This window comes from Nothobranchius furzeri, chromosome 4 (assembly GCF_043380555.1).
Source record: "Nothobranchius furzeri strain GRZ-AD chromosome 4, NfurGRZ-RIMD1, whole genome shotgun sequence".
NCBI lineage: Eukaryota > Metazoa > Chordata > Actinopteri > Cyprinodontiformes > Nothobranchiidae > Nothobranchius > Nothobranchius furzeri.
Window position 1 is genome coordinate 54,284,659 of NC_091744.1, and position 26,016 is coordinate 54,310,674.

Genomic DNA, 26,016 nt, shown 5'->3' on the forward strand with positions numbered 1-26,016 from the left:
GACAGCCTGACTCATCATTATGCTGACATCTCAGCTATTCACTGTGATATTCAACCTTAGCTGAGATTAGAGCTTTGTTACCAAACATATCCATCCATCCATCCATTCATCCATCCATCCATCCATCCAGCCATCCATCCATCCATCCATCCATCCATCCAGCCATCCATCCATCCATCCATCCATCCATCCAGCCATCCATCCATCCATCCATCCATCCATCCATCCATCCATCCATCCATCCATCGTGAGGAACATAAGCACTTGAACACCTTGTGATTTTGCTAGCTTTCCCAGTTAAACACCACCATGGGGCGACGGTGGCACAGGAGTTAAGTGCTCGCCCCGTAATCGGAAGGTTGCGGGTTCGAGCCCCGCTCTGTCTGTCGCTGTTGTTGTGTCCTTGGGCAAGACACATAACCCACGTTGCCTGCTGGTGGTGGTCGGAGGGACCGGTAGCGCCAGTGCTCGGCAGCCTCGCCTCTGTCAGGGCAGCTGTGGCTACATTGTAGCTCATCCCCACCAGTGTGTGAATGTGTGTGTGAATGGGTGAATGACTGATCGTGTTGTAAAGCACCTTGGGGGTTCCATGACTCTAGAAGGTGCTATATCAAATACAGGCCATTTACCATCTGTCTCTAAGAGTGGGCATGCACCTACAATGTGAATTTCAGACCCCTCCATGATTTCTAAGTGGGTGAACTTGCAAAATCACAGGATGTTCAAATACTTCTGCTCCTCACTATCTAACACAGACACACAGAGAGACACGTCAGAGAGAAAAAGCCATGATCCAAACATCCGCCTTGTCCTTACTGGTGTTGGGGTTATTCGGTAGCGAACAATTAGTAAGCTTCAACTCACTTTTGTATTCTTCAATAAATTCTGTAAATATGTAAATATTTACTGATTTATTAATTAATTAACATATTCTTAGATATACGGGGCACCATTCCCCTTTAACCGGGGAAAAATTGAATCCAAAACTCTTATCAGTCTTTCTTGAAGTTCGTAGAATCCTTGGAGCAGAGACTTCTCTTCGACACAACAAAGCTACTGGAGACGAAAATCTGAGTTTTATAACGTTTAATTAACAATTTGTCAAATGAATAAACAGTGGCATAAATGAATAATAACCATGTGATATAATAAAAGGATGTATATTCAAAATAATGTTCAAGGTGTTTTGTGTGTATGTATGTGTGTGTGTTTCTAAAATGGAGTCTGTATGCAAGATGGCTGACCCCTTTGTCTGGCTAAAGTGTGAGTGGCAACTTGCACTTTAACTTCCAAGGCACTTAGAATCATCAGTAACTTAACCTTAAATCACTCAAAACATTTCAAAGGATCATGAAACAACACAAAGGATTAATCACGAATAATATCTTTTAGTTTAACCACGTGGCCAAGCAGAAAACATGTAAAGATACCAAACAATGATCAATAAGCAGTTTATTCTTTCAAAATGACCCGAAGGACGAATTGGGAGCGAAAAAGGAAAACACGAAGCTACTTTTTAAGCAATAGCGCGGTTTTATTGCTTATTCTGGACTATAGAGGAAACGGGAGGAGAAAAGGAGAGAGAAAAATGAGTTTTCTGATCACCAGAAGAGCGAGGCGTCCCCCGCTGTTATGATTTGACGGTTCTCCGTTTTTCTCCGCAGTTTTCAGCGTCATCCGTCGGTTTGATGCTTTCTCCGTTGTTTGGCTCCACGAGTGTTTCTCCACGGGCTGGACACAAAGAGAACGAAGTTTCTTTTGTGCTGAGTTTGACAACTTACAGCGTCTCTGAGAGCTGGATGGAGCTCCGCTCGTTCCCAGTCAGGTCCTGATGGAGTTCGAGTGGCTTTGTAGCGGTTTCGTGGCTCAACTTGGGCACTTAGAGCTTCCGCGTGCTCAAGTTGTCGGAGCGTTCGACAAGCGTGTCCTTACCGCCAGGTATCCTGGGCAAAAGAACGAGGTTCCTTTGTCTTTGCTGAAGATTTATGGTCTTAGTTCGCGGGAACAGCTCCACGGCCTCCCGCACATGCGCAGAATGTGTTTCTGGTATTAGGCGGTGACGTCATCACAATGCTTCCGTGTGCAAAGCATCATGGGGAATGAAGTTTCTTGGCGCTGATGTGATTATTTGCTTTTCAGAGCAATTTAAGCACAGTTATTTTGGAGAAAATCACTGCATAGTAATTTCCTCATGAGGTCAGACCCTCAACACTGGAGGTGTCGTTCTTCATCTCTTTCCCTTTTTATGTTTTGGACTTGTGTTGGTTTTAGTTGATCAGAGCAGCTCTCCTGCAGCTGAAGCCAAGGCCTGACTTCAGGGAATCCCACCGACACTTTCCTGACCGCTGACAGCTGACTTCTTTGACCCTGTCACGTTCAAGTTCACGTGACATTTCCAAGCCCATACACACACACACACACACACACACACACACACACACACACACACACACACACACACACACACACACACACAAACACACACGCACACACACACACACACACACACACACACACACAAACACACACAAACACACACACACACACACCCCATCAGTGATCTTTTTTATCCATAAAGCAGATCTGTTGGTTTAAACTCAAATAAATAACAGATTTATCTTTCCATCCTTTAGATTTCTCACCTGCTGCCTTTGTTGTAACAGATGTGTAGCTGACAGAGCTTTGAAAATGATGTGGTGAGTAGGTGTTCACTCAGTCAAAGGTCATTTCTATTTAAAGGGATTTTCCAGATGAAATGTGTTTGAAGTGCAGGAAGGGGGAGTGCTGTCGGTGCAGTATGGGAAAACACAACAAGGTCATTCCAATCGGAGCACGCCGCACTGTTCAACAGCATGCAAACGCGTGTGCGCACGAGGTGTGAAGAGGTAGAGAAGTGCTGCTTGAATCCACAGAATACTGAGGTTATATTTCAGAGCAAAAAGGTAAACCGAGGGATCTAAATGTTTGTGCCTCCCTCTCAGATCGAGGAAATATCAGTTATCAGAAAACTGGAAATGTTTCACACGGGGAATGTAGATTCAACACAGCTCATTAAATCAACCTGAAAGAACAGGTCACACAGAGTCACCTGCACAAACTGGAATACTCACTGAGCACTGCCAAAACACGAAGTGTCTTTTTGTGCACGGCCAAATGATGAAATAAACATATCACAATTGAGTGGAACAATATCACAGCTGCAAGCAGCTTCCTGACTTGGCTTAAGCACCAACACGGGTTAAAACCTCATCAGGACTGGGTTGGGATTGTACAGCGTGAGCTGGCATCGACTCTCAGATTATTGAACGTCTAGCAGGAGTACAAAAGATGCAGATGGTCTAGACTGGTCTGCAACATCAGCTATGATAAATAATAGGGTTGTGTACTGGTGAAATTCTGGCGATACGATACGTATCACGATACGGGGAGACGTGTATTGCGATACATTCAGTCAGACGGTATTTGTAGGAATATTCAATAAACAGTCCAAACTGATACTTAACATGTTTAACATGAGATATCTGAACCATAATGGAGGATTTACATTTCAATGGTGGAAACTAAACCCAGTGCACGCTGCTGCCAACTAGTGGCCGGCATCAGAATTGCACCAAAAGAAAAGAAAATACACAAATGTTTTCATGTAATTTCTTCCAAAAATTTGATGCACGGCTTTTCGATATCGATGTAATAGCACGGGAAAAAATATCACATAACGATATTTTCTAACATCCCTAATAAATAATGTGTAAGACATTTGTAGATGAGTCACAAACCTGTGTTATTTCTAAAACACATTTGAGACTATTTTATTATTATTCTATTTTGACCTGCTCAACAATAAAATATACCATAAGGGTTTGTATGTTTACTTTAAAGGTGCATTAATTAAGAATGGCACGTTGTGGTATCAAACTAACAAGTTCTATTGTTTTTTATTTACATATTGCCACTGGGGGACATCATGAGGAAGTATGGAATTCGATTTCATATGTATGCTGACGATTGCCAACGCTTTCACCTTCGATGCACAGGCGGGTGCGGTCGTATCGTCCTCTTTTTACCACTTGCGACGTCTGGCCAAAGTGAAGTCATTTTTAACTATAAAGGACCTCGAGAATGTTGTGCATGCGTTTATCACCTCTCATTTAGACTACTGTAACTCTGTCTTAATTGAGACAGAGTACAGTAGCTCGTCTGCAGCTTGTGCAAAACGCCGCTGCAAGATTCCTAGATGGGAAAAGGAAATATGATCATGTGACACCCATCCTGGCAGATCTGCACTGGTTACCGGTCGTTTTTAGAGTGCGTTTTAAAATTCTTTTAATGGTTTTTAAGACATTGAATGGGATGGTGCCAGAATATTTATCTGACTTGCTACAGCCATATACACCTAGTCGTTCGCTCCGCTCAGAGAGTCACCATATGCTTCTAGTCCCCGCAACTAGGCTCAAAACAAGAGGAGAGAGGGCTTTTTTGGTAGCAGACCCAAAATTATGGAATGATCTTCCATTATCTGTGCGACTCGCCACGTCAGTAGAGGTTTTTAAGAAGGCGCTGAAGACCCATTATTATAATCTGGCTTTTAAATCTGTGTGTTAACTGATGTTTTGTATTTTGCTGTTTTTAATTTTTTTTATTGGGTTCCTATATATTCTTTGTTTTTATCTTTTTAGTTTAGTCTTGTGCAGCACCTTGGTGACATGATATATGTTTGTAAGGTGCTTTTATAAATTAAAGTGATGATGATGATGATGATATTTATTTATTTCCTTTTTTACTTATAATAACATTTAAAATAATTATTTCAGAAATTAAAAGAGCTTGAGTCTATTGTTTTTTTTCTGCATCTCGCTAAAATTAATTTTCACATAAAATATCTTTTGGGAATTTTTTTGAATGATTAAAATGTGATTAATCAAAATTAATGATTTAAGTTGCCGTGCTCTAGGTGCACATTCATGAACAAGAGCCATCAGCTCCATCCGTTATCATGGAAATAGGCAGATGGACTTAAAGTGCAGTGTATTTCTCTGTCTCTAGATTGTGCCATCTGAGAAAAATCTCCTGATATCTGCTTTAAAGGGATGCTTTGCAACTTTATCATACTGTATTTTTTAATAATTTTCTTGAGTCAGTATGTGCTAAAATGACCCTTTTACAGGGTTAATTAAAGGCCACCCATCTCCTATCGCCCCCTGTGGCCACAATATTCCACTTGTAACTTCAGACTGGCGAGCCGCTTTGTTGGATCTTGTAAAAAAATGGAGCCGGCATATCTGGCGCTGCAGTCTGCTTCCAGCACATTTCCTGCATGTTTTAGATCATGAACACAGCTGACTTGTTTGATTTAGTGATTAATCACTCCTGTAGACACTAAGGAAGGCTGGGAGACGTTTCAGATGTTAGATTAAGGTGTTAAAAAGACGAACGCACAGCAAGGAGATAAGTTTTGCTTTTGGTTATACAAACGGACACTAGGGGGGGCTAAAAGCAAACCAAAACTGCCTAGTTCCCCTTTAACATAAGTACGGTATTCATGCACTTTTTAAGCATCAGACTAGACTTGTAATGGATACAGCATAATATATTTTTCACTGTATCGTGAGTTGCAACAGCATTCTTTATTCTACATCTTGCTAAACCTTTATTTGTTGATTGTACTTTTCTGCACAAGTGAAATTTGAGTGTTTCCCCTTCAGCACCACCAGACTGGACTGAAATCACTGTGATAAACTGGAGAACCCGCTACAAAGCCCTGTTTAGTATTGCATCGCTCAAAACCACACAGCTCAAAGATCTACAATGAACATGCAAGCGAAAACAGTCCAGGCATCGGCTGCTGACACTTTGCTTGGCTAGCTCGGTAGCTGGCAGTAAAGACGGGGTATTTCTGCCAGCAGCTGTGTGGTGCTGCAGTAACATTAGAGCCCACCACCACCTTTCTCTACCGCTGGCTCTGCAGCACTGAGAAGATGCAGGAAGCTTCATCAGCACAATCAAAACCAAACAGAAAAGCTGAAATCTTTGCAAGCATTTACTTTTTTTTTTACTTTACCTGTTTGAGGTCAAAACTTTGGCTTCATGACTGCCCCTCTGTGAATGAGAACATGAGTGAATGCTGCACGCTCTTCCTATCTGGGGGTGCCAGTATGGTCCTATAACTGGCTGAGAGGTAAGAGGACGAAACACAATCTGACCACACACATACATTCACATGCTCTCTGTCACACACACACACACACACACACACACACACACACACACACACACACACACACACACACACACACACACACACACACACACACACACACACACACACACACACACACAGATTCCCTCCTTGGCCAGTAAGCACAATGTACAGTAGGGACACAAGCCTCGGGTTTCTACGGCCACCCACACGTCATAAACAAAAGCAAACTGCCTCTTTCACTTGATTTTTTTTTCTCACTTCATCCCTCTCATGCTATGCCCTTCATTCCATCTCTTACTCCCACTCAGACTGGGAAACGTTCCCTTGATGGACTTAATGAAGGTGCACCATAGTCCACAAAGGGCTGGTCGGGCTGAGACATGAGGCCAGTCTTATCTGTGGGGTGGATCTTTATGATGTGGCTCAGAGATCAGATATGACCGTAATAAAGTTTACATCCAAACTGTACCATAAATAAAGATCAACACCACCGTGGTGACCATTCACAGGTTTGGAGAAGCTCACTATACCAATCTTTCATTTGATCCCAGCCCACAAAGTAACAAATAACATAATAAAAATATAATTTTAAAGTCTTATTTCAAATCCCCGTACAACTAAGACATACCACAAGCTGAAATTCTATTTAGCCATCAGTACAGTTGAATACCTGTTGAACATGTTCAACAGGTATTCAATGAGCACCTCACATTTAGATACATTTTGGCATTTGCCAGAGAACACCAGTCATTAGATGTTTTTTTCTTAAGGTGATTCATTAACATCAAACCCGTCCAGAGTTATACCTGGGTGTACAGTATTACATTCTTTCATCACTCTATGTAATTTAGTGTATTTTAAGGTGTCCCAGTATGTTATAAACCCTATTTATTAGATTAAACATGCAGTCTAGTATTATTTTCTCACTGCCATATATCATAGAATAAAGAAATTTAACCACTTAAACAAACTGTTCCTATAATATAGTAACTTTAGAAAATCAAAACCAAGCTCTCTACGGGCTCCAGTCAGCTGTGGTTCTGCCTTGCACTGTGTCCCAGCATCTCCTACCAGCTGCTACTCCTGTTACAAGGATAGTAAAAGTGGCAACACCTTCTGTCACTAAAAACACTTCTGAGTCATTTACTCATGCTATGACTAAAATAGCAGGTTGTACAAGTAGTAACCCGGAAAGTCAACATGGTAGCCTGGTAGGCCAACAGCCACGACCCACAGACAGAGCTCAGTCGTGGGCCCGAATCTACAGTTGTCTTTCAGACTATCTCCATGCGTAACTGGACAGCAGTAGGACCAATCAGAGCAATGAACTATGTGATGTGTTCATCACTATGGAAAACAGTCAAAGGGGCCGTCCACCGTACACCATCAATGAATAAAAAGCAAATACATCTTTTTGTAAATAAAGAACTTAAGTACCTCTATCTGCTCATGTTTCAAAGAGAAGCCCAAGTCTAAATCATCCGAGGTTGATGCCAAAGTCGTTTCAAACGCGTGCTGTTCCTGAGCTGACACCATCTTTGTAGTCACAGCTCAGGCACTAAACCCGCCAAACATCTCTCCACTAATATAAAGTGTTGTGATTGGCCTGACCTAAATCTCTTTTGGCCAGTGGGAAACCTGCTGAGGCTACAATGGAGCGTGGCTAGACCGACCCGGGGAATAGCAGGTTAATAAGAACTAGCAGAAATACTAATGAACAATTTAATAATTTATATAATCTTGAACGATAACACAGGAACAGAAAATGTCTGTTCAGTGTGCCATCTAAGCTGTACAGAGCATGGATCCATTTCTGTCTGCGTGGGTAAACATCTAGTGTTTCTCAGGTCAGCGTACCTGGGCTGACACATCTCGCTGTTTCACAGTTCCTGTATTTTTGTGCTCAGAGTGTCCTTTCCACTGTTTTATGACTCTCACAACTACTGCTGCAGCTGTATAATGAAGAATTATGCTTATTTCTGTACAAGAAATGGCTTTCAGTACTATTTTACAAGAAAAGTATTGATCTAGAATTTTCCTGCCTACTTGGTCCCACAGGAATACAAAGAGGACCACCATTAGCGAGACTTATAACCTCTCTATCAGCTTCATCTTCTTTCCACCAGGTTGTCTTCGTCACACCAACATGTAAGAACAAGCAAACTGCTAGAAGCCAGTGTGTGACCTTATGGACCCCACAGCTGATACACTAAGCATGATTCTACTCATTATATCATTATGTTTTGTGCTGCCCGGCAATCTCTGGTTTCACAGTGACCCAGTAAAATAAAGAGCTTCTCCAGCAGCTCAGAGGGGATGAGGAAGGCCTGAGCGAGCCAAGGCAGCTGCTCAGCACGGTGCTCGTAGTAACTCCGGCTGACACACACATCTCTGGCATTATTGGCACAAACAGCCCCGAGCCCAAACTCGGCGTGACATGAGGATGAGTTCATACTTCTTTACTGTGTTTTTGTTTTGTCATAGAAAATCTGTTTAGTCTTGTACAGAGTCGTGTGGCCATTGAAGAGTAGAAGCTTGCATCAGGACAAAGTCTAGAAAATGAAAACTTGTTAAGGATTTTAACAAATAGAAATGGAGCTTTGGCAAGAAGGCTAAGCCACCGCAGACTGAGTCTGGCTCAAGAATCTGTGGGTGTGAAGGGAAATGTATGTGGGGCTACACAATAGACCAGTAAGCTCAGCTGATTCTCTTTTCAAACAGATACACCCAACCAGTAGCAGATGTGGGCTATGGGGTTTATCTCTATACAAGTTGTGATAACAGAATTTATGGCAATAAAGCAACAAATACAAAAAACGTATTTTTTATTCTTTTATTTATTTTATTTTATTATAATTTACAGTGAAGAGTGATTCTACTAATAATCTAATAAATAACTGTACACACACGGGAACAACGATGTGTTGTGATGCCATGTCATTTTTATTGCAGAATGACAGTCAATACTGCAGCAGATTGTCAAGATAAAGTAATAAGACCCTGCTATGTGACCCCCTGAAACCATAGATCATGACATAAAGAAACCTCCTCCAGTGTGAAGCTACTTTTAACAATGCCATGCTCTAAGTAATACATCAAGACGACTTTTCTTAATATTTCTAAATGCCCCTCACATGCACCCTCAACACTATCAGCAGCCCGATTCCCACAACCCACCCACATAAATCAGTCCTGGGCCTTGAGGGTCCTATTCTATACTGTTCTTCAGAACTAGCCTAGATCAGTCTACCCACGCTCCATTGTAGCCTCAGCAGGTCTACCATTGGCCTGAGCAGTTTTGTGTCCTACTAATCACAACGCTCTGCTTGTTTGACGGGCTTAGCACCAGAGCTCTGATGGAAAAAAAAATTACAAAGATGGTGTCGGCTCAGGAACGGTGCTTGTGTGAAACGGCTTTAACATCAATTTTGGACGATTTAAATTTAGACTTTTCTTTGAGATATGAACAGAGAGAAGTACCTAAGTTCTTTATTTAGAAAAAAAGGACATATTTGCTTTTATTTCAAGGTGGACTGCTCTGCTGAATGATTTCCATAGCCCTGACTATGTCACGTTGTGTGTTGCTCTGACTGAAGTACAACCATAGACTGAGCTCTGTCTTAGGGGCGTGGCCATCTTACATGTACGGAATGCTAGCCAGGCTACATGAACATAGCTTCTGGTAAACCTACATTGCTTCATGGGTGTATCGTTACACATTTCCTGGATATTTAGATATTTATTTCAACTACTCTGTAATAAAAATGTAAAGCATAGAAACACCCATAGACATTATGACTAAACTGTGAACAGTTGCTCTCAAACTGCAGCATTTAGAATAAAAACCCTGTCAGTGTTTCCACTCACAGCATTTATTTTAAATGAAAAATGTTAACAAGCCTATTTAATTTTCAGCACATGGTCAAGTGAAGTAGAGCGCGTCTGCTTACATAAATATTGGTGCATCAGCGCTGCCCTGTTTGCCATTTTGTTCCTTTATTATTACAGCTCTGGTGTTCCAGACATATGCTTACGTCTGACTCAAATTTATTGTCACTTAAGTCTGCATTTATAACAACTGATTTACTTCATGAACTGCATTTAATCATCATCTTTTCTTTTTTTTATTTTATTCTATTTTCTTTCCCGTGTCCTGTCTGGCTGTGAAGCAAACAGAATTGATGTCTGAATGCTGGTAACAAGCCTTACAGATTTACTGTCAGGTGGAGCATCAAAGCTTCTGCTTTTACTGTCATGGCTGATACTTAAAACTTTATTGTTATTGTTTTTGAATGCTTTGTAATTCCGACCAGACATGGAGTCAGAGGTGAAAGAGAAAGGAAGAGACAAAAGGTGTGTGTGTGTGTGGGGGGGGGGGGGGGGGGGGGGCACAAAAATAAACAATAATGAACAAGAGTCTGCTTCTAGACCTGCAGAAAGAGAGAAGAAAAAAACAAAAAAGCAAAAACAAAAAACAAACAAAAAATGGGACACAACAACAATACAAGAAGGTCAAGCTATCACTGCGTCAACTTGATTCAGAAATATAAAATCAACATTGTTTAACTGAACATTCACACGATAATAAATCACAGTGCATTAAGTACCAACCACTGCCTTAAGACCTGTGTTGAACGTGCCCAAGTCCATACTTATGAGAGCACCATGTGAGCACCTGTGTGTGTACCTGTACACGCGCTTGTTTATGTAAGGTTTCTCTATAGGAGCGTCCAACAGAGTGTGAGGGGCCACAGATCTGCCCCCTAAAGATGTGTAGGAGACGGAGGGAGCTCCAAGTCCCAGAGATCCAGGAGCTGCCCCAGAACACAGGGACCCCAGGGAGACTGCGACCAGAAAAGCCCCGCCCCCCTCGAGAGGCGCAGAGGATCGCCCCGGGGGGCCACAACCAGCAGCCGGCAGAGTCCCGGGAGATATCGGCGGCAAGCCCACAGGCCTGCCCGCAGCCTCCCACCCCCAGCCGGCCGAGTCCGGGACCCAATGACCTGGGACCCAGGGGCGACCACCCCCACCGGGGACCCAGCAGAGCCCAGGGACCCAGACCCCACCAGGCAGCCACCGGGATTGATCAAGCAGACGCCAAAAATCTTAAACTCCCTGACCCGGGAGCCACGACCCAGGCAGACCAAGGCACCGCACTCCACACCAGGTGTGGCAGGGAGAGGGGAGACGAAGATCTATATCATCAAAAGAAGTCCCAGGAGAAGGGAGGAGTCAAAGGCCCTACCTGACATATACAGTCATACACAAACACACTCACACACTCCCTCCCTCATGCTCACACATACACACTCTGTATGGTTGAACAGATGTGGTCTTTATTATGCTCTCCAGTGACTTGGTGGTCTATCTTTCATTCCAGCTGCAGCAGCTATCTCCTTTGGACACGTCTAAGCTTTATTCCACTTTAGAGGGGTGGGGGATGGAGGGCATCAGACACTCAACTAACCACTTTATTCCAGACATAAAAATGTCTGCAAATGTTGCATACATTGATATTTACAGACATTTATGGTTCCCAAAGGACGACTCACATCAACTGGTAAAATTCAGAATTTTTAATTGAGCGCCCAGGAACAGGCTGACATTTAGAGAAAACAACTGTTGGATGCTACCATGACAGAATGTAGTGCAGACATTTATGTTTCATTCAGGATGATATGTAACATTTGACTTCTTAGAATACAGCCAACACCATTATTAACACGTTTCACCCAGCTGCTCAATGAATTCAGATCAGATTAAAAAAAACGCCAACATCCTGAAATGTGGATAGAAAATGAACAAGGTCAAAATTAAATCATACTTTGTCCTCATTGAACAGCGGTTTTTCTAGGTTTAATTTCTATTTTTTACAGTATAAACATTACAAGTAGATTAGATAAGACACAAATGGGGACTTTTTGAAACGGCTCATTTTGAATAACCTAACCAACCACGGACATTTACAGTATCATTTAAACCCACTGATGACATAAAATGGATGGACAGTTTTTTTTTATTTTTTTCTTATTTGGAGAGCTTATAGTCAGGAGACCCATATGGCAGCACAAAAAGATGGCTAAAGCAAGATTAGCATAATAGGTCCCCTTTAAAGGGATATTACGCAACTTTTTCATTTTTTTAAAATCATTTTCTTGAGCCAGTATGTGCTAAAATGACACTTTACAGGGTTAATGAAAGATCACTCAGACCCAAACCGCTCCCTGTGGCCAGAACATCACAGCTGATTAGTTTAATTTAGAAATTAATCATTCCTGTAGACACTAATAAAGGCTGACGAGACATTTCAGCTATTAGATTAAGGTGTTAAAAAGACAAACGCATAGAGGAGATATGTTTGCTTTTGGTTCTACTAAACAGACCCTAGGGGGTGCTAAAAACAAGCCAAAACTGGCAAGTGTATGTCACGGTGTAGGAGGTGGAGACGGCGGACCATGTGTGGATGAGCTGAACAGGAGGAAAAATGCAGGCTTCGGTAAAAGTAAAAATGGTTTAATGGCAGGATGGGATGAACAGGAACACCAACAAACAACGACAATGAACTGACAAAGGACAGGGGCAAAACAGGTGGTTTAAATACAGAGGGCTAATTAGGGAAACATGGGCAGGTAAACGAGGGACAGGTGAGAACAATAAGGGCAATCATGGCAGGAGAGGAACACAGTCAGGCGGGCAGGGGCAGATCGTGACAGTGTACCTTTAAAGGGAGAACATGAGTTTCTAAAAAAGCTCCTGAGCCAAGTTACTTTTTGAATATACTCAATCCAAAGGTCCAAACCTCTTGCCCCTGATACAGGAACGTGCAATGCTTGTTCCCTAGGGTTCAGTTTTCCATTTTCAACAAACTGGCACATTGGCTCCTCTTCTGCTATAATTTGTAGCATAACGCACCTACTTTATGTAACTGTACAATTTAGTATACTAGCTAGGGCTGGGGGTAAACGATTATATTTAAAATGCTTATTCTGAAGATTATTTCATTGAATAGTGGACTATTCTAATGACTATTTAGATGATAAATCTAATGATTATTTTTCTATTGCAGTTAATAAAAACCAAAAAATCTCAAATAAATTCCTCAAAAAAATTGATTACAGTAATTGTTATTGTAAGAGAATAAACACCACAGGCCTTCCATTTTGTATAACACTGCTTTTATTGTGATGCGGTTGGTTATGTTCTGGTGACGTGTAGAACTTGGGAGTGCAGGCTGCTGCTTGAGAGGTGGTTGGAGACGGAGTGTCTCCATGCTGCTTTGTTTTGATCACCTATGTGCTGAGGCGAGTGGTGTTACGACCCTTCCTGGGAAGGTAGGCTCGTGTACAAAAAGGAAGGGACAATAACACGGGACCTAAAAGTTAAAATGATGATCAGGTTTATTTACAACTACAAAAAAACATAAATCTTTCCATCCACACGTTGGCAATAATAAAACTAATTCTGCTTGTGGGGAATTAAAACAAAGTACAAATAACTAGGGATGTCCCACTGGGTAAAGATTACAGGGTTCTGGACCAAAATAAGGATCTCCAAAGGTCCAAACTCTAAACTGGGTGGTTAAACCAAACTCAAGGTGATATTTTAAACTAAACCGAAAACCCACAACACTCTAAATGTAATAAAAGGGAGATCGACACCACAAAAAAGATTAACTCTCAACCAAAACGTAACAGCTTAACCAAACGCAAGAAGCTGTTAGCGAAAATGCTAACAGTAGCTTTACCAACGTTAAGTTCAAGTTACCAAGTTTAAATAAACCAAAAACACCCAGCAGCAAACAGACCAGCACGGAGGAGAGACCGCTACCACCAAAACAGCTCTCCTATGGGCCATTCCCATCTGTACCGGGTCGGCCCGGGCCGGGTAGCGTAGGTTGTTTACATATCTGGGTGGCCTGGTATTTTTCCAGGCCAACCAAGGCTCATTCTCAGCCCTCTTCTCGAGGGGGTCTGCTTCAGGCCGACCAGGGCCAACACACCCACTGCTGACAGCAAATTCACACCTTCCATTAGAGCAAGCCTCTGATTGGTGGGTAGAATCAGCCCACATGGGCTTAAGGCAAGGATGTGTGGAATCAACCGGGCCAGGCTGGGGCCGACTGGGGCTACCCGGCTCGGGCCGACCCGGTACAGATGGGAATGGCCCATAATTAGACTGCCCACACCAAATAGAAGAGACCTCAGGAAGAATAGCTCCACACTATGGTGGGAGCTAGTGAGGTTCTCAATAAATACATCAACAAATAAATGTAGACAGATTTCAGAACAATATTTGAGAGTCATGGGTCTTTTGTGTATGCAGACAAGTTTTCAGATGTTTGAGTTCAGCTCATAAAAATGGGAGCAAAAACAAAAGTGCTGTGTTTATATTTTTGTTCAGTGTAGCACTTTGAGGTCAAGATATTTTAAACATGCAGCCATTGTTGAAGACGCTGGGCTGAATCCAGCTAGCTTTAGACCTGCTTTAAAGTTGCCTTTCCTTTTCTACGGTTTTGGAGAAGGTTGTGCTGAGTCGGCTGCTAGCTTTTGTGGAGGGACATGGAGTTAAAGACTTTTTCACTTACTCTTTTTAGAAACTGGCCATATAAATAAATGTTACTAAGAATGTGAAGCTCTTCTTTTAACTGAAAACGTTGCGTTCAGAGGTTGGAGACCCCTTGAATAAAAAAAGCCATTATTTTCCCTCAGAGGAGAAATTTAGGTTTAACAGCAAAGTAGTTTCACAAGAAGAAAAAAGAAAGAAAGGCTGTACAGTGAATAAAACATGTATCTGTAAAAACAATCATGTTCCTACTCATGCTGCCTGAATTCTGCATTTATCTTACTTTGAGTGTAAATCTTTTGTAATCACTCAGACCACTTGCAGGAGCAGTTCGTGATAGATGCGTGTGAATCAGATCACTCTTTGTTCAGCACTTGTCCACATTCACATTAGCTGTGGCGTTCTGCCCCTCCCCGCCTGAACGCCTGACTGACTGTAATTACAGCGGCTCTTCACCAGGCTGAGGAGCAGGGTGCCTAGTAAATGTCTCATTGAAGAAATAATGAAAATATTTTTGCATTAGCAGGAATAGAAATGGCAGTGGAATAAATCTCAGGGATTTTGGGGACGGGCTACTGCAGACATAAGAGGGGAGGAGTTTGGGGAAGCTGGGGGGATCAAACATCTTCTAATTGTTTTTGATCTATGAATAATAGGTGGATTATAAAAGAAAAGAGGAAACGCATATAGAACACAAAATGAGTCAAAGGTAGAATCATTAGCATAATAATCAGGCATCCTGTCGACTGGCTTGTCTTCAACAGTGGCTGGGTGAGTAGACGGGTCAACATCAAGAAGGAAGGCAGAATAAAAATGTGTCATTGCTGCTGTGTACATAAAACGAAGAGCATGCCTCGTAGGGCCACATAAAGCAGCTCATAGTAACTAGAGCTCATTAACAGGTGTATGGTTTTTAGGGCAGATCAGCTCTCAGCATTACAGTTATCTACCTTCTGTCTATTTTCAAGAGTAAACACCAGAAGCAGCAGCAGCAGAATGTGGTGAGGGCTAAGAGATTGAAGCTTTTTAAGGCGGCGGCAACCCGTAATGATAAATGAGGTAAAACTGCGTAAAGAGTTGGCCTAGAAAGCTAAATATTTGCTGCATGTTCCTAAAACTGACTTTTAAAACAAATTATATCAAAATGAAAAAGTCTCAAAAGGACTCAGTTTTACATGTCAGAAAACGGAAAAGTATCAGAACCCCCTGTTGTTACCGTCCACTTTGATAAGATCATATTTCCATTTATTCTGTGAGAACCAACCTTCATGTCTCTCAAAAGAACATGTAGAGGGCTATTTATAGATCCCCTAATCTCATAAGCAGTCAGCAGATACAAACCCAGTTACTCAGAAACTACAGATTGTTTTGGACAAACTGCTGCTACACTGCATCTCTAGATTTCAGCTTTGTAATGGCTGTCTCTCAGGATGGACGAGTTATAAAGAGGCTCTGCTCCATGAAGTCACAGGACTGAGAGTCTTGATCCCCAGTGAGCCATTCTGTCTTGATTGTGGTCACATTTTATGAGCGAGGGGTAAAGGAATGGTAGCGAGTGAAATAGGCATGTCCATCTCTACCAATCAAGCACAGCAGACGCCGCGGCGCCCACCTCTGTTGCCAATGGTGATGCCACAAGGCAGACACAAACCCTCCAATCCCAAGTCCTTGAGGAAATGCTTTGGGATATTTTGTTGCTACGGCAATGCCAATGTGAGGATATCTCTGGTTTTAGATACGTCGCTAAACTTCTCTAGGCTAGAGACATTCTGTAGATAAAGATTAAATTGATCTGAAAGAGAAAGGATGAAGTCCGCAAGGAGACTGACAGCCTGCAGTCTAAAGAGCAGAAAGCCTGTTCTGTATTAACATACAAAACACTTCACAGGATTCAGGAAGGCCCATCTTAAGCAGTAACTCCATTCTTACCACTGCAGCACAACTCTAACAGACATCATTAATGGGCTACCCCTCTCTTAGTACCAACTTCAAAAGCCTGACAGGTCTACGTCACACTGTCACTTAACATTTATGGACTCATCCTTCTTTACCCACGACGGGCAAGGCCGTTGTTGGTCTAGCATCCAAGAAACAACAGAAAGAGTCTTGACTAGAAGAAGCTAACTGTTAGCAACACCGCAACTTGGCAGAACTCCTCCAGGCTTGTGTTACTTGTGGAGATAAAACATCACCATCACAATGTGTCACTGTTGCTGTTGTTATCCAAACCAAGGCGTTAAAGTTCAGTTCAGTATGGGCAGGATTTGTAAAAAGATAAGCAAACAATAAGCATGCATGGTAATTTTTTGAAAACTGAGGCTACAACTCACACAGGCTCACCAAACGTAGGGTCCAACCTGGTACTAGCAAGGCGTACCCAATAAAGTGATATATACACAAAAATAATTTGACTGTAAAATAAGGAAAACATTAATAAATCACATCACTTTATTCTCATCCATGGAGTATGAAACACTAAAAAACTTTCCTTGAGCAAAACTTCCTGCACAAAAGACAATGTTTCTCCTCAAGTTGCACACGCGCTCCTTGTTTTAAATTTACTCCATAAAAGAGCTAGAATCTATTTTAGGAACAAAACTGCTGAAATATTAAAACTATGGAAATTTGTGTCAAAACACAGGTATATAAAGGCTATTTCAGTCCATCAGGAGGTGAACAAAGATATCTAGTGTACTCAGGAAACACTCAGGAGAGTCAGCTGCAGTCCACACACACCCCACCCCACCCCACCATGTCCACTGAGACTGTAGAAGACTTTCTTCTCAAGTTGCCAAAATGGGAAGATGCATGCAATGGAAATCTGCTGGGGATGTCCTGTTTGTCCTACTTTTCCGTGTTTCTGTAAATGTATGCCTTACTAGCATGCCGAGCATGCTTCACACAGTCACACATACAAAGCTCCTATTCTAACTAAATATTTCTCTAAACATTTGCAATTTATTCATATTTCAGAAGCATCAAAATTGCAGAGAACCTTGAATGTTTAGGATGTTTATTAGCTCTGATTTGACCTACTTTGATGTGAACTGAATGCACTTCACAGCAGCAAAAATAAAAATCGCCACCCACCTCCATTAAAAAGTTCAATATTTTTCTATTTTTCAAGCTTACTTGGCCTCATACACCATGACACAAACTGTGTATTGAGCAAAAGAGGAAATGTATATGAATGTTTTTATAGTCTTACTAAATAGACAAGTACACCATGTAACCTACTAGTACTTTGCTGCCTCCACATGCATGTACAGAGGATTCATTGATGACAAACAAAGCTGTCTCAGATTAGGCTGGGATTAGAGTTCTGGTGCCCACACGGACCGGGCCAGCTGGGGCGTAATGTGACACTTGGATGGATTGGCAAGCTCAGTGGCTGTCAGAGGCAAACAGATGGAGAACGAAGCAGCCTGGCTGCAGAATCCTACACATCCATCCAAAGAATGCATGTATGGGCTTGTGTTTCCTCAAGACCCTCTTTAGATGAATGTGAATTACAGATAATGACAAATGTCCAAAAACTATGTAAAGTCATATTATATAATATCAACCGTTTCTGCGTAGATGGTAAAATGCTGGTTAGAACTATACCAACTATAAGGATAGAGATGCCTTTTGATACAAGGCCCTTTTAATGAATGTGAAATTAACTTGTTGGCTGGAACATCACACCTGCTATAATAGAATATAAATCAATTACATAGATTTCATTTTCTTGCAAGAGGGAACAGTTCATGAGCCTATGTATAGATTATGAAACATTGCTGGGGCTCACAATGCCCCAGGAACTGGGCCAAAAGACTGGCCAATATTCAGTAGCCTGGTTTGCTCCGCCTACTCATCAAGGACATGGATATTTAATACCCGAGTGCTGATTGGCTGGTTTACCCCAATAGCACTATGACCGCCTGCAGCTAGTAACTCTGTGTGTGTCTGAGTGTGTGTGAGTGTATGTGTACGTGTGTACTGTGGCAAGCCAAAGGTGACAAAAAGCGCACGTTCAAATGCACTTAATGGCCACCAAAACATGTGTCTTGAGCGCACGCACTGATGCCAATGGGGACAAAAAGGCACTCGTGAAACCATGCATAATGGCCGCCAATCATGTATGGAAAGCAAATGGTGACAAAAATACTTAGCAGAAAATAATTAATAAAACTAAAGGACATAAAAAAATAAAAGCTGCTTTTGCTGAGTAGATAAACAAAGAAAGTTAAAAAAAATTAGTCCTGACATTTTGCTGTTACTTGGTGAGCTTTTGGACTGCTGGTAAGACTGAGATCAGCAGATCAATGTCATGAGAAGGATTAGCTCCTTTATTGGTAAATTGTTCAAAGCAGGGGTCTCCAACCTTTTAAAACCGTGAGCTACTTTTACAGAATGAAAGTACAGAAGCGCTACTGCCATACAGTTTATTCACATTGATACGTTCCATGTGTGAATATGTTTACTAAGACAGTTTTATTATTACACTGCAGAAAAGTTAAATAACTTTTTCCTTCATAAATCTGGTAAAACTCCTGTTTCTGGAGAAAAATTGTGATTAATAGTATTACTAATATTTAGATGTTCATAAATAAACTCACAAGAAACAAGGTTTTCATTGTGATGTGAGGTCAAGACTGACTTCCTAGGATTTCTAACTCTGTTACGAGATAGTTATCATAACCAGCCAACCAGTTAACCCACATTTCTTTAACCACATCAGCACTGCCACAAAAATATAGAAAATTCATCCAATACACCATGACCAGTGACAGCTCCCTCTTTAGCCCTGCCCAGTTTGAGACAGCTGCTGTGACAGCCCAACACGTCCTGACACTAGAGTGTCTTCACTGACAGACTGGTCCTGAATTCATTCTGTCAAAGTGTCTTTTACATCAAACATCCAGTCTCAGAGCAGCACATCAGCCTCTGGAGGAGAGGACAGATCGTCCTGGAGATTCCCTCGACAGGAAGATCACTCAGCAGAGTCATCCTTTACACAGCACACGCTCCAGACTCAGCTTATTCTGGGATGAATAAACACATTTAATCAAGTTTAGATTTAATCGAAGCATCTGAGACTTCCTGTCTGCAAACAAAAGGAAGAAGCAGAGCTGTTTCACTCTCAATTAAAACATAAGAATTAATGAGCAGCTGAATGAACCGCACCAACATTTAAACTAACTCAGTATATCACTTTATTTCTTAAAAATAACATTCTGGTCTTTGGTACTCAACCACTTTCAGTTCTGTGTAACAGCCTTATGGTTCCAACTTCAAACTGGCTCATTTTCAGAATTGGTTTCACGCGTTGTCGTTGTTACCTGCCTCTTAGCTTTTGGTAGGGGGGTAGTACAGTCTGCTTCAGACTGTTTATTTGCCTGTAATGTAGAAGAAGAAGAAGAAGAAGAAGAAGAAGAAGAAGAAGAAGAAGAAGAAGAAGAAAGTATTATTTCTATAGCGGGGCTATAGTAGGGCTGCAGCTATCGAATATTTTTGTAATCGAGTACTCTATTGAATCTTTTATCGATTAATCGAGTACTCTAATAAATTACTCGTTTGTGTTTATAAACCATTATAGCAAATAGCATGTTATAAAATATGAAAGACCTCTTGAAATGAGCAAGCAGTTGCCAGTTATTCTTCAAGATTTATTCAAAATTAGTTTTCAAAACTTCAGCACTTCAACTCTACTTCACAGTAAACAAGTACGAGCGGCTGCGGCTCAAACAGCACCAGAACCGCTCACGGCGCATGCGCAAACATGGCTCACCAGCTGTTTCCCTAATAGCACACGTCTGTTTTAATTTCTACACTTTTTTTTCTCACACTAACAAGGATTGTATAACTTGACATTGATTATGTCAAATTATACTGATCACACAACATTTATTTACTTTATTTAGTTTTCCTCCACCACTCTCATAAATACTTGTGTCCTCCTGCAGCAATCCTGAGGGACAACGGACATCAATAACAACACAGTAAAAAGTCTGACGTGTTGTAAAAACTATTTTTAGCACATTTCAAGTCCGACGTGTTGCTAGCAGATGTACGGTGTGAGCTGAAACCAAGTGCTACAAATGAAAAAGTCGCACAGTGTCTGCAGAATATATAGAAATACAGGCTAAAATGCATTATCTTGTAGAGGCTCCGAGTCCGCTTGCAGAAGTGACATTTACAAGTGGATGTTTCCTGGTCAGGTGCTGCAGTGTCGAGGATGTGGTGTTGTGGTAGGCTAAATCCATTCTACAGTATTTACACTGGACTGCGTTTTCCGCCTTACGACGTGAAAAATGGTCCCACATCTTTGACGTTTCCTGTTTTTTTCGCACTCCACCGGGGTCCACGTTGTCCGCCATGGTTTAAGAGAAAGTTCAGTTACATTCGCTACTCGCGTGTGTATTCAGTGCGGTGTGTATGTGCGTCACTTATTTCGGTCTGGGTGAAACATGACCCCGGGCGATGGCAAAGCCATGAATTAATTAAACATGAATTAAACGAAGCCTCGAGGCAGAGAATTTGACTCGAGGATTTTTGTACTCGAACTATTCAATGTACTCGAGGAATCGTTTCAGTCCTACTGTAATGTTAAACTATCAGAAAGTAATCTTTGGATGAACACCTACAACTGATTAAACATTTGGAGTAAATCAGCTAGAGCTAATTGGCCTTAGACAACCCAAACAATGTCTCTAAGGCCTGGAATATACTTGCTGTTAACCCATCAACATATATACTGGACAATTCATGTCCATAGGCTCCAATTCTAAGTTTTTGTGCCAAAATGGGAGGTGGCCACCACCGTTATTTTGACCGTGTCACAGGTTCCATCAAGCCCAGACAATTCCAAAAAAGGGAAAAGCGGTGGAGCTGAGGGTGGCGCTCTAAGGCTGGGAACAAATGACGACACCCGTCGAACTGAAGCGGTGTAGCTACAAGCTAACCCAAAGCTAAGGTGGGAGTTAAGCTAAAGGGGGTAGCTACCTAGCTACAGCCGGAGTTAACTGTGCACAACACCAGAGCTTCTGAGTCAGAGATATGCTGGGCTGACCGCTGGGTAAAACCGGGTGGAACACAGAGGTCTCCGAGACCTTCACAAGCCGGCAGCCCTCGCAGCAGACAGGCGTTGCTGCGATCTGAGATGTGCAGAGCTGCCGCAGGGGAGAACCGGGTGGAAAACATTGGTTTCCATCCGAGAGCTCCACAAGCCAGCAGCCGCGTGGCAGACAGGTGCCGCTGTGATCACAGATGCGCTGAGCTGCGGCTGAAGGGAGGGAGTCCATACCGATAGTTGGAACCCAGCTCCACCAACATGTTATATTTCAGCCCATTTTCAAAAATGCAGCATTATCTTAAATGCACTGGGCTTTACCCTATTACATTTAAATTTAACGGTTAAACAGCACACGCTAAAATCTAAGTTCAGTGCAAGAGCGGCAGTGACCTAAAATACATAAATATAATTTTACTTACCGAAAAAAATGAAGTGGAGACTCCTTGGATGCTTTATTAGTGCAATTAATGTCACAGCAAGTCATTTTGTCCAACAATTGCACAAATAATATCCAAAAAAGAATACACAAACGCTACAACTAATGGTTTAAGATGAGAGACTGAAAATGGCATAACAGTTTTCAGGCGAGGCCGAGGCTCTACTGAGGCCTTTCACGGAGCTAGCTCTGTGGTCACGTGGGTCTGATGCTCATTAATTATACAGAATTTTAGGCTTTTAATACACTTAAACAGAAGAGTGAAAAAAAAATTCACCCCCTCAGTGTTGTCATAAGTGTAAACTAGATCATTTAAACCAAAAACATGTTTTGGTACCAGGCTGTAAACATGTTTATTTCTGCTGTGAAATTGGTATTTTTAACATGGGAGTCAATGAGGATTTGCTCGCTTCTGACACTAGCCCCCAGCGGATGAGGGTGGAACTGCAATTTTTGGTACTTCCTGTTTTGCTTCATTTCCAGACCCGAATTATGGGGGCTTGTGTTAACCTCGCAGACTTGCTGCTACACGGCACTGCACTGCATGTAGTACTGGAGTGTTCCAATAGAGGGCACACTAGATAACTCAGACCTGACAGAGAGCCGGGTTTATGGGTACAACCAAAATAAACATCAATAAAAGAGCTCACTACTGGTTAATGCTGAGATCACTACAGAAAAAAAGACAGCAGCGGTATCTTAGATGGTGTGACAGACCTCAAACCAGAGACGGAGTTACTATTGTGAGTGTTGTCTCGCTCGTTTTGTCAACTCCACCTACTGGTTACTCGTACGCTGCAGTTTTCAGATGCATCGTGTTGTTGCTGCATTGCATTAATTTCGGGGGTCACGCAAAAACAACGCTTCAAATTAACGCAAGTAAACACATATTTGCGTTGTTAAAAAGCAAGAACATCACGGCCCTAAGCCAGTTTTACTGATATTAAACTAAAATCCATTGTTAGCAGCTGAGTAATCCCAAATGTATGTGAGTGGTAAAGAATGGCATGAGATCTTCTAATATTGTGCGTAATAGTAATATTGCCACAACTCCATAATTTCTTAAAGAGGTCCTTCACTGAGAAACCAATTTAAACTATTATATTTGAAAACGATCAATCACTCTGAGTTTTTCATGCAGGCTGAACATGAAAATAGTCTCCTACACCGATCTCCTGCCTTAGCTTCTGATGGAAATTAGACAGTGAAACTCTAGGATTAGAAAAGCCTGAATTATCTACATCACACTGTCACTTAACACTCATGGACTCATGGTGTTTGCACTCGGATTGTTACGTTACCGTTCCTCATCCATAACAGCGGGGGGAGGGGCTTGGCCTGGCAGATCGCTAGGCGTGTAACACACTGGGAGAAACCCTGCATTAGCATTAGTAACTCCACCACAGCAGAACTCTTTCAGGCCTGTGTTATTTCTGGAGATAAATCATCACAGTGAAGGACATCTTGAACACCTTTTAAAGAAAGTGACAGGAGATATGCATTCCCTTATAGAACGTAAGACCTTAATATTGTATAGGAGTATTTCTTTATTGAGTCAGTTGGGTTTGTTGCACACCTTTAAACCTTTTATGCCATTTCACATTCTATATCCATCAATCTCTTCCAAATGAACATGGGAAACTTGTCTTGGTTCCTTCAATAACAGGGATTCAGTTAATGCTAATGTATTTTTCTAGACCAACAGCGATAGCACAGCCGTGTTAAACCGTCTTCCTGCTGAGTTTCATCTATGATGCACATTATTCATCCCACAGGAAGAGGCCTGAAGACAATCGCACTCTTTATCGTCTTAATAGTAGAAAGAGTTGAACATTTGAAGCTAAAACAGAATGAGCTAGTGAGAGTTGGAGATTATTTAAATGTGCAGAAAGGTATAAAAGGAGTGTCAGCGTGCTGGTGTATGGGACCGAGGTGAAAGCTTTCAATCTGTTCCGTTCACCTCCCGCTGGGCCGCCAGCCCAAATCCATTTACATCTCTGAGTCGCTGTGAAGCTGCTAACACACACACACACACACACACACACACACACACACACACACACACACACACACACACACACACACACACATAAACGTTAAAGTCCTTATAAGCAGACGAGTGTGAAGCTGTTGCTTCTTGGTATGCCGACACACACGGAGCTGTAATTGAGAATCTGTGTCATGACCTTTGTCCGTGTCACACCCTGTCTAATATATCTTCTAAGTCATTTCCAATAAATATCTTCTGTGAGCTCAGCAGAACACGTTCTCCTGACAAATACCATCAAACTCACTTAGCTCTAATGCAACATCCCTCTGTTAAATTCCTGATCTTTCCTAAATGACTCCTTCCATCAAAGACGAGCACACGTCAGCTCCGAGAACACATAAAGCTCCAACACCATCATCACTCTGAGACAAACACACACAGGTCCTCATTAACCTCTCAAGCTCACCTCAGGCCTCCAGGGTTGACTGACTCATGATGGATTAGTTGACCAAACAACACAAAGTCTGGCTAGAGACTTTCAGAGACTGAACACCTTATTATTTGAACGTAAACACATTAGATTAGACAAGGGAATGAGGGAGGAGCTTGTTAACAGGTGGGGAAATCATTAACTAGAGCAGTCTAGCAAGGGATCAGAGAACATTTCCTCAGTTTTATTTAAGCTTCTGTTCTACAATAGTCTTGAGTTAAGTGGGAATTATTAAATCAGAGGAGTGAAAAGCAGGAAAGGTTTAGAGGCTTGAAGTGGGGATCCTTTTAAAAAAGAGATGCTGGAGCTCAATAATTTGACTGGTATGACAAAAGGACAATATTGACTAACTTTAGTTCATGTGGCCCAAACAATGATCCCTTACAGAGTGCCAGAGGAAAAGTAAATGTCTGTCATTCATCATGTTAATAAGTTAAGAGTCCCACATGTTCCTGTAAAAGGCTGCTTAAATGTTGAATCCAGTGGAGAATCAAAAATGCACGAAGATCATTAAAATTCAAAACTAGGAGTTGGAAAAGATCTAAATTACTGAAAATAACCAGTAAACAATTATACATCAAAGTCAGTGTGTCCCCTCCAGGGTGTTTGGTTTGTTTATCCTTTATCTAGCGCAGAATGCTTTTATCCAGCAAAATGTCAAAACCCCGGTGGCGTCCGCGAGGTGATTAGTCTACAGGTGAAACGTTCAGAGTGAGTCAGAGCAAACAGCAACGGTTAGTATGATCAAGGGCTGGGGGGCCATTTCCTGGATTCCTGTCATTCATCTCTAAAAGAACCCACAGGTCACTGACCTGCCTGGTGGTCTAAAGTATGACTCACTCGTCAGTTACATCCCTCTGGCCCCTGGTCATGATGCTCAGGCACACCAGCTTTTATAAATAACTAGTAATGGTGGATCAGTATTCTGGGTGCTGAGCTGCAGCCTTTAGAGGCTGGAGGCTGTCACCGAACCCGACAGAAACAAAGGTGTGGGACGAGGTCTGCTCTCCCCTCGGGGAATCAGGATGGATGGTGCTCATTTTGAGAGTGGGTCACGTCTGAATCCACGTGATATTTGTAATGATGTAATTCCGGTTGCGTGGGGGGGGGGGGGGGGGGGGTCATGTAATCATTACTTTGTTGTTTGATAAAAATTAGCTAGTTATAAAAATGTGTTGCCTTAGAGGTGATCTATGGCGAGAGAGTAAGCTCTGTTCATGAAACTACGCCTCCTACTTCCTCTATTGACCAACGAACCCACATTAGCTGCTATTATTCTACT

General features: G+C 42.0%; 1 protein-coding gene across 13 annotated transcripts in view; it reads right to left on the reverse strand.

Moving 5' to 3' along the window:
- plekha7a (pleckstrin homology domain containing, family A member 7a) overlaps positions 1 to 26,016 on the reverse strand; it is a 262,547-nt gene that overhangs the window by 98,328 nt on the left and 138,203 nt on the right. Inside the window, exon 1 of one of the 13 annotated variants that reach the window (XM_054732800.2) lies at positions 24,711 to 24,802. The exons of 11 other annotated variants lie outside the window; for them this stretch is intronic. Coding sequence is in view for 1 of the 2 variants with exons in the window: in XM_054732799.1 (XP_054588774.1) it covers positions 6,059 to 6,213 (155 nt within the window). In the remaining variant the exon portion in view is untranslated. Of the gene's footprint in view, positions 1 to 6,058; positions 6,229 to 24,710; positions 24,803 to 26,016 lie in introns of those variants that run through there. One more of the 13 variants, XM_054732799.1, reaches the window with a different exon arrangement.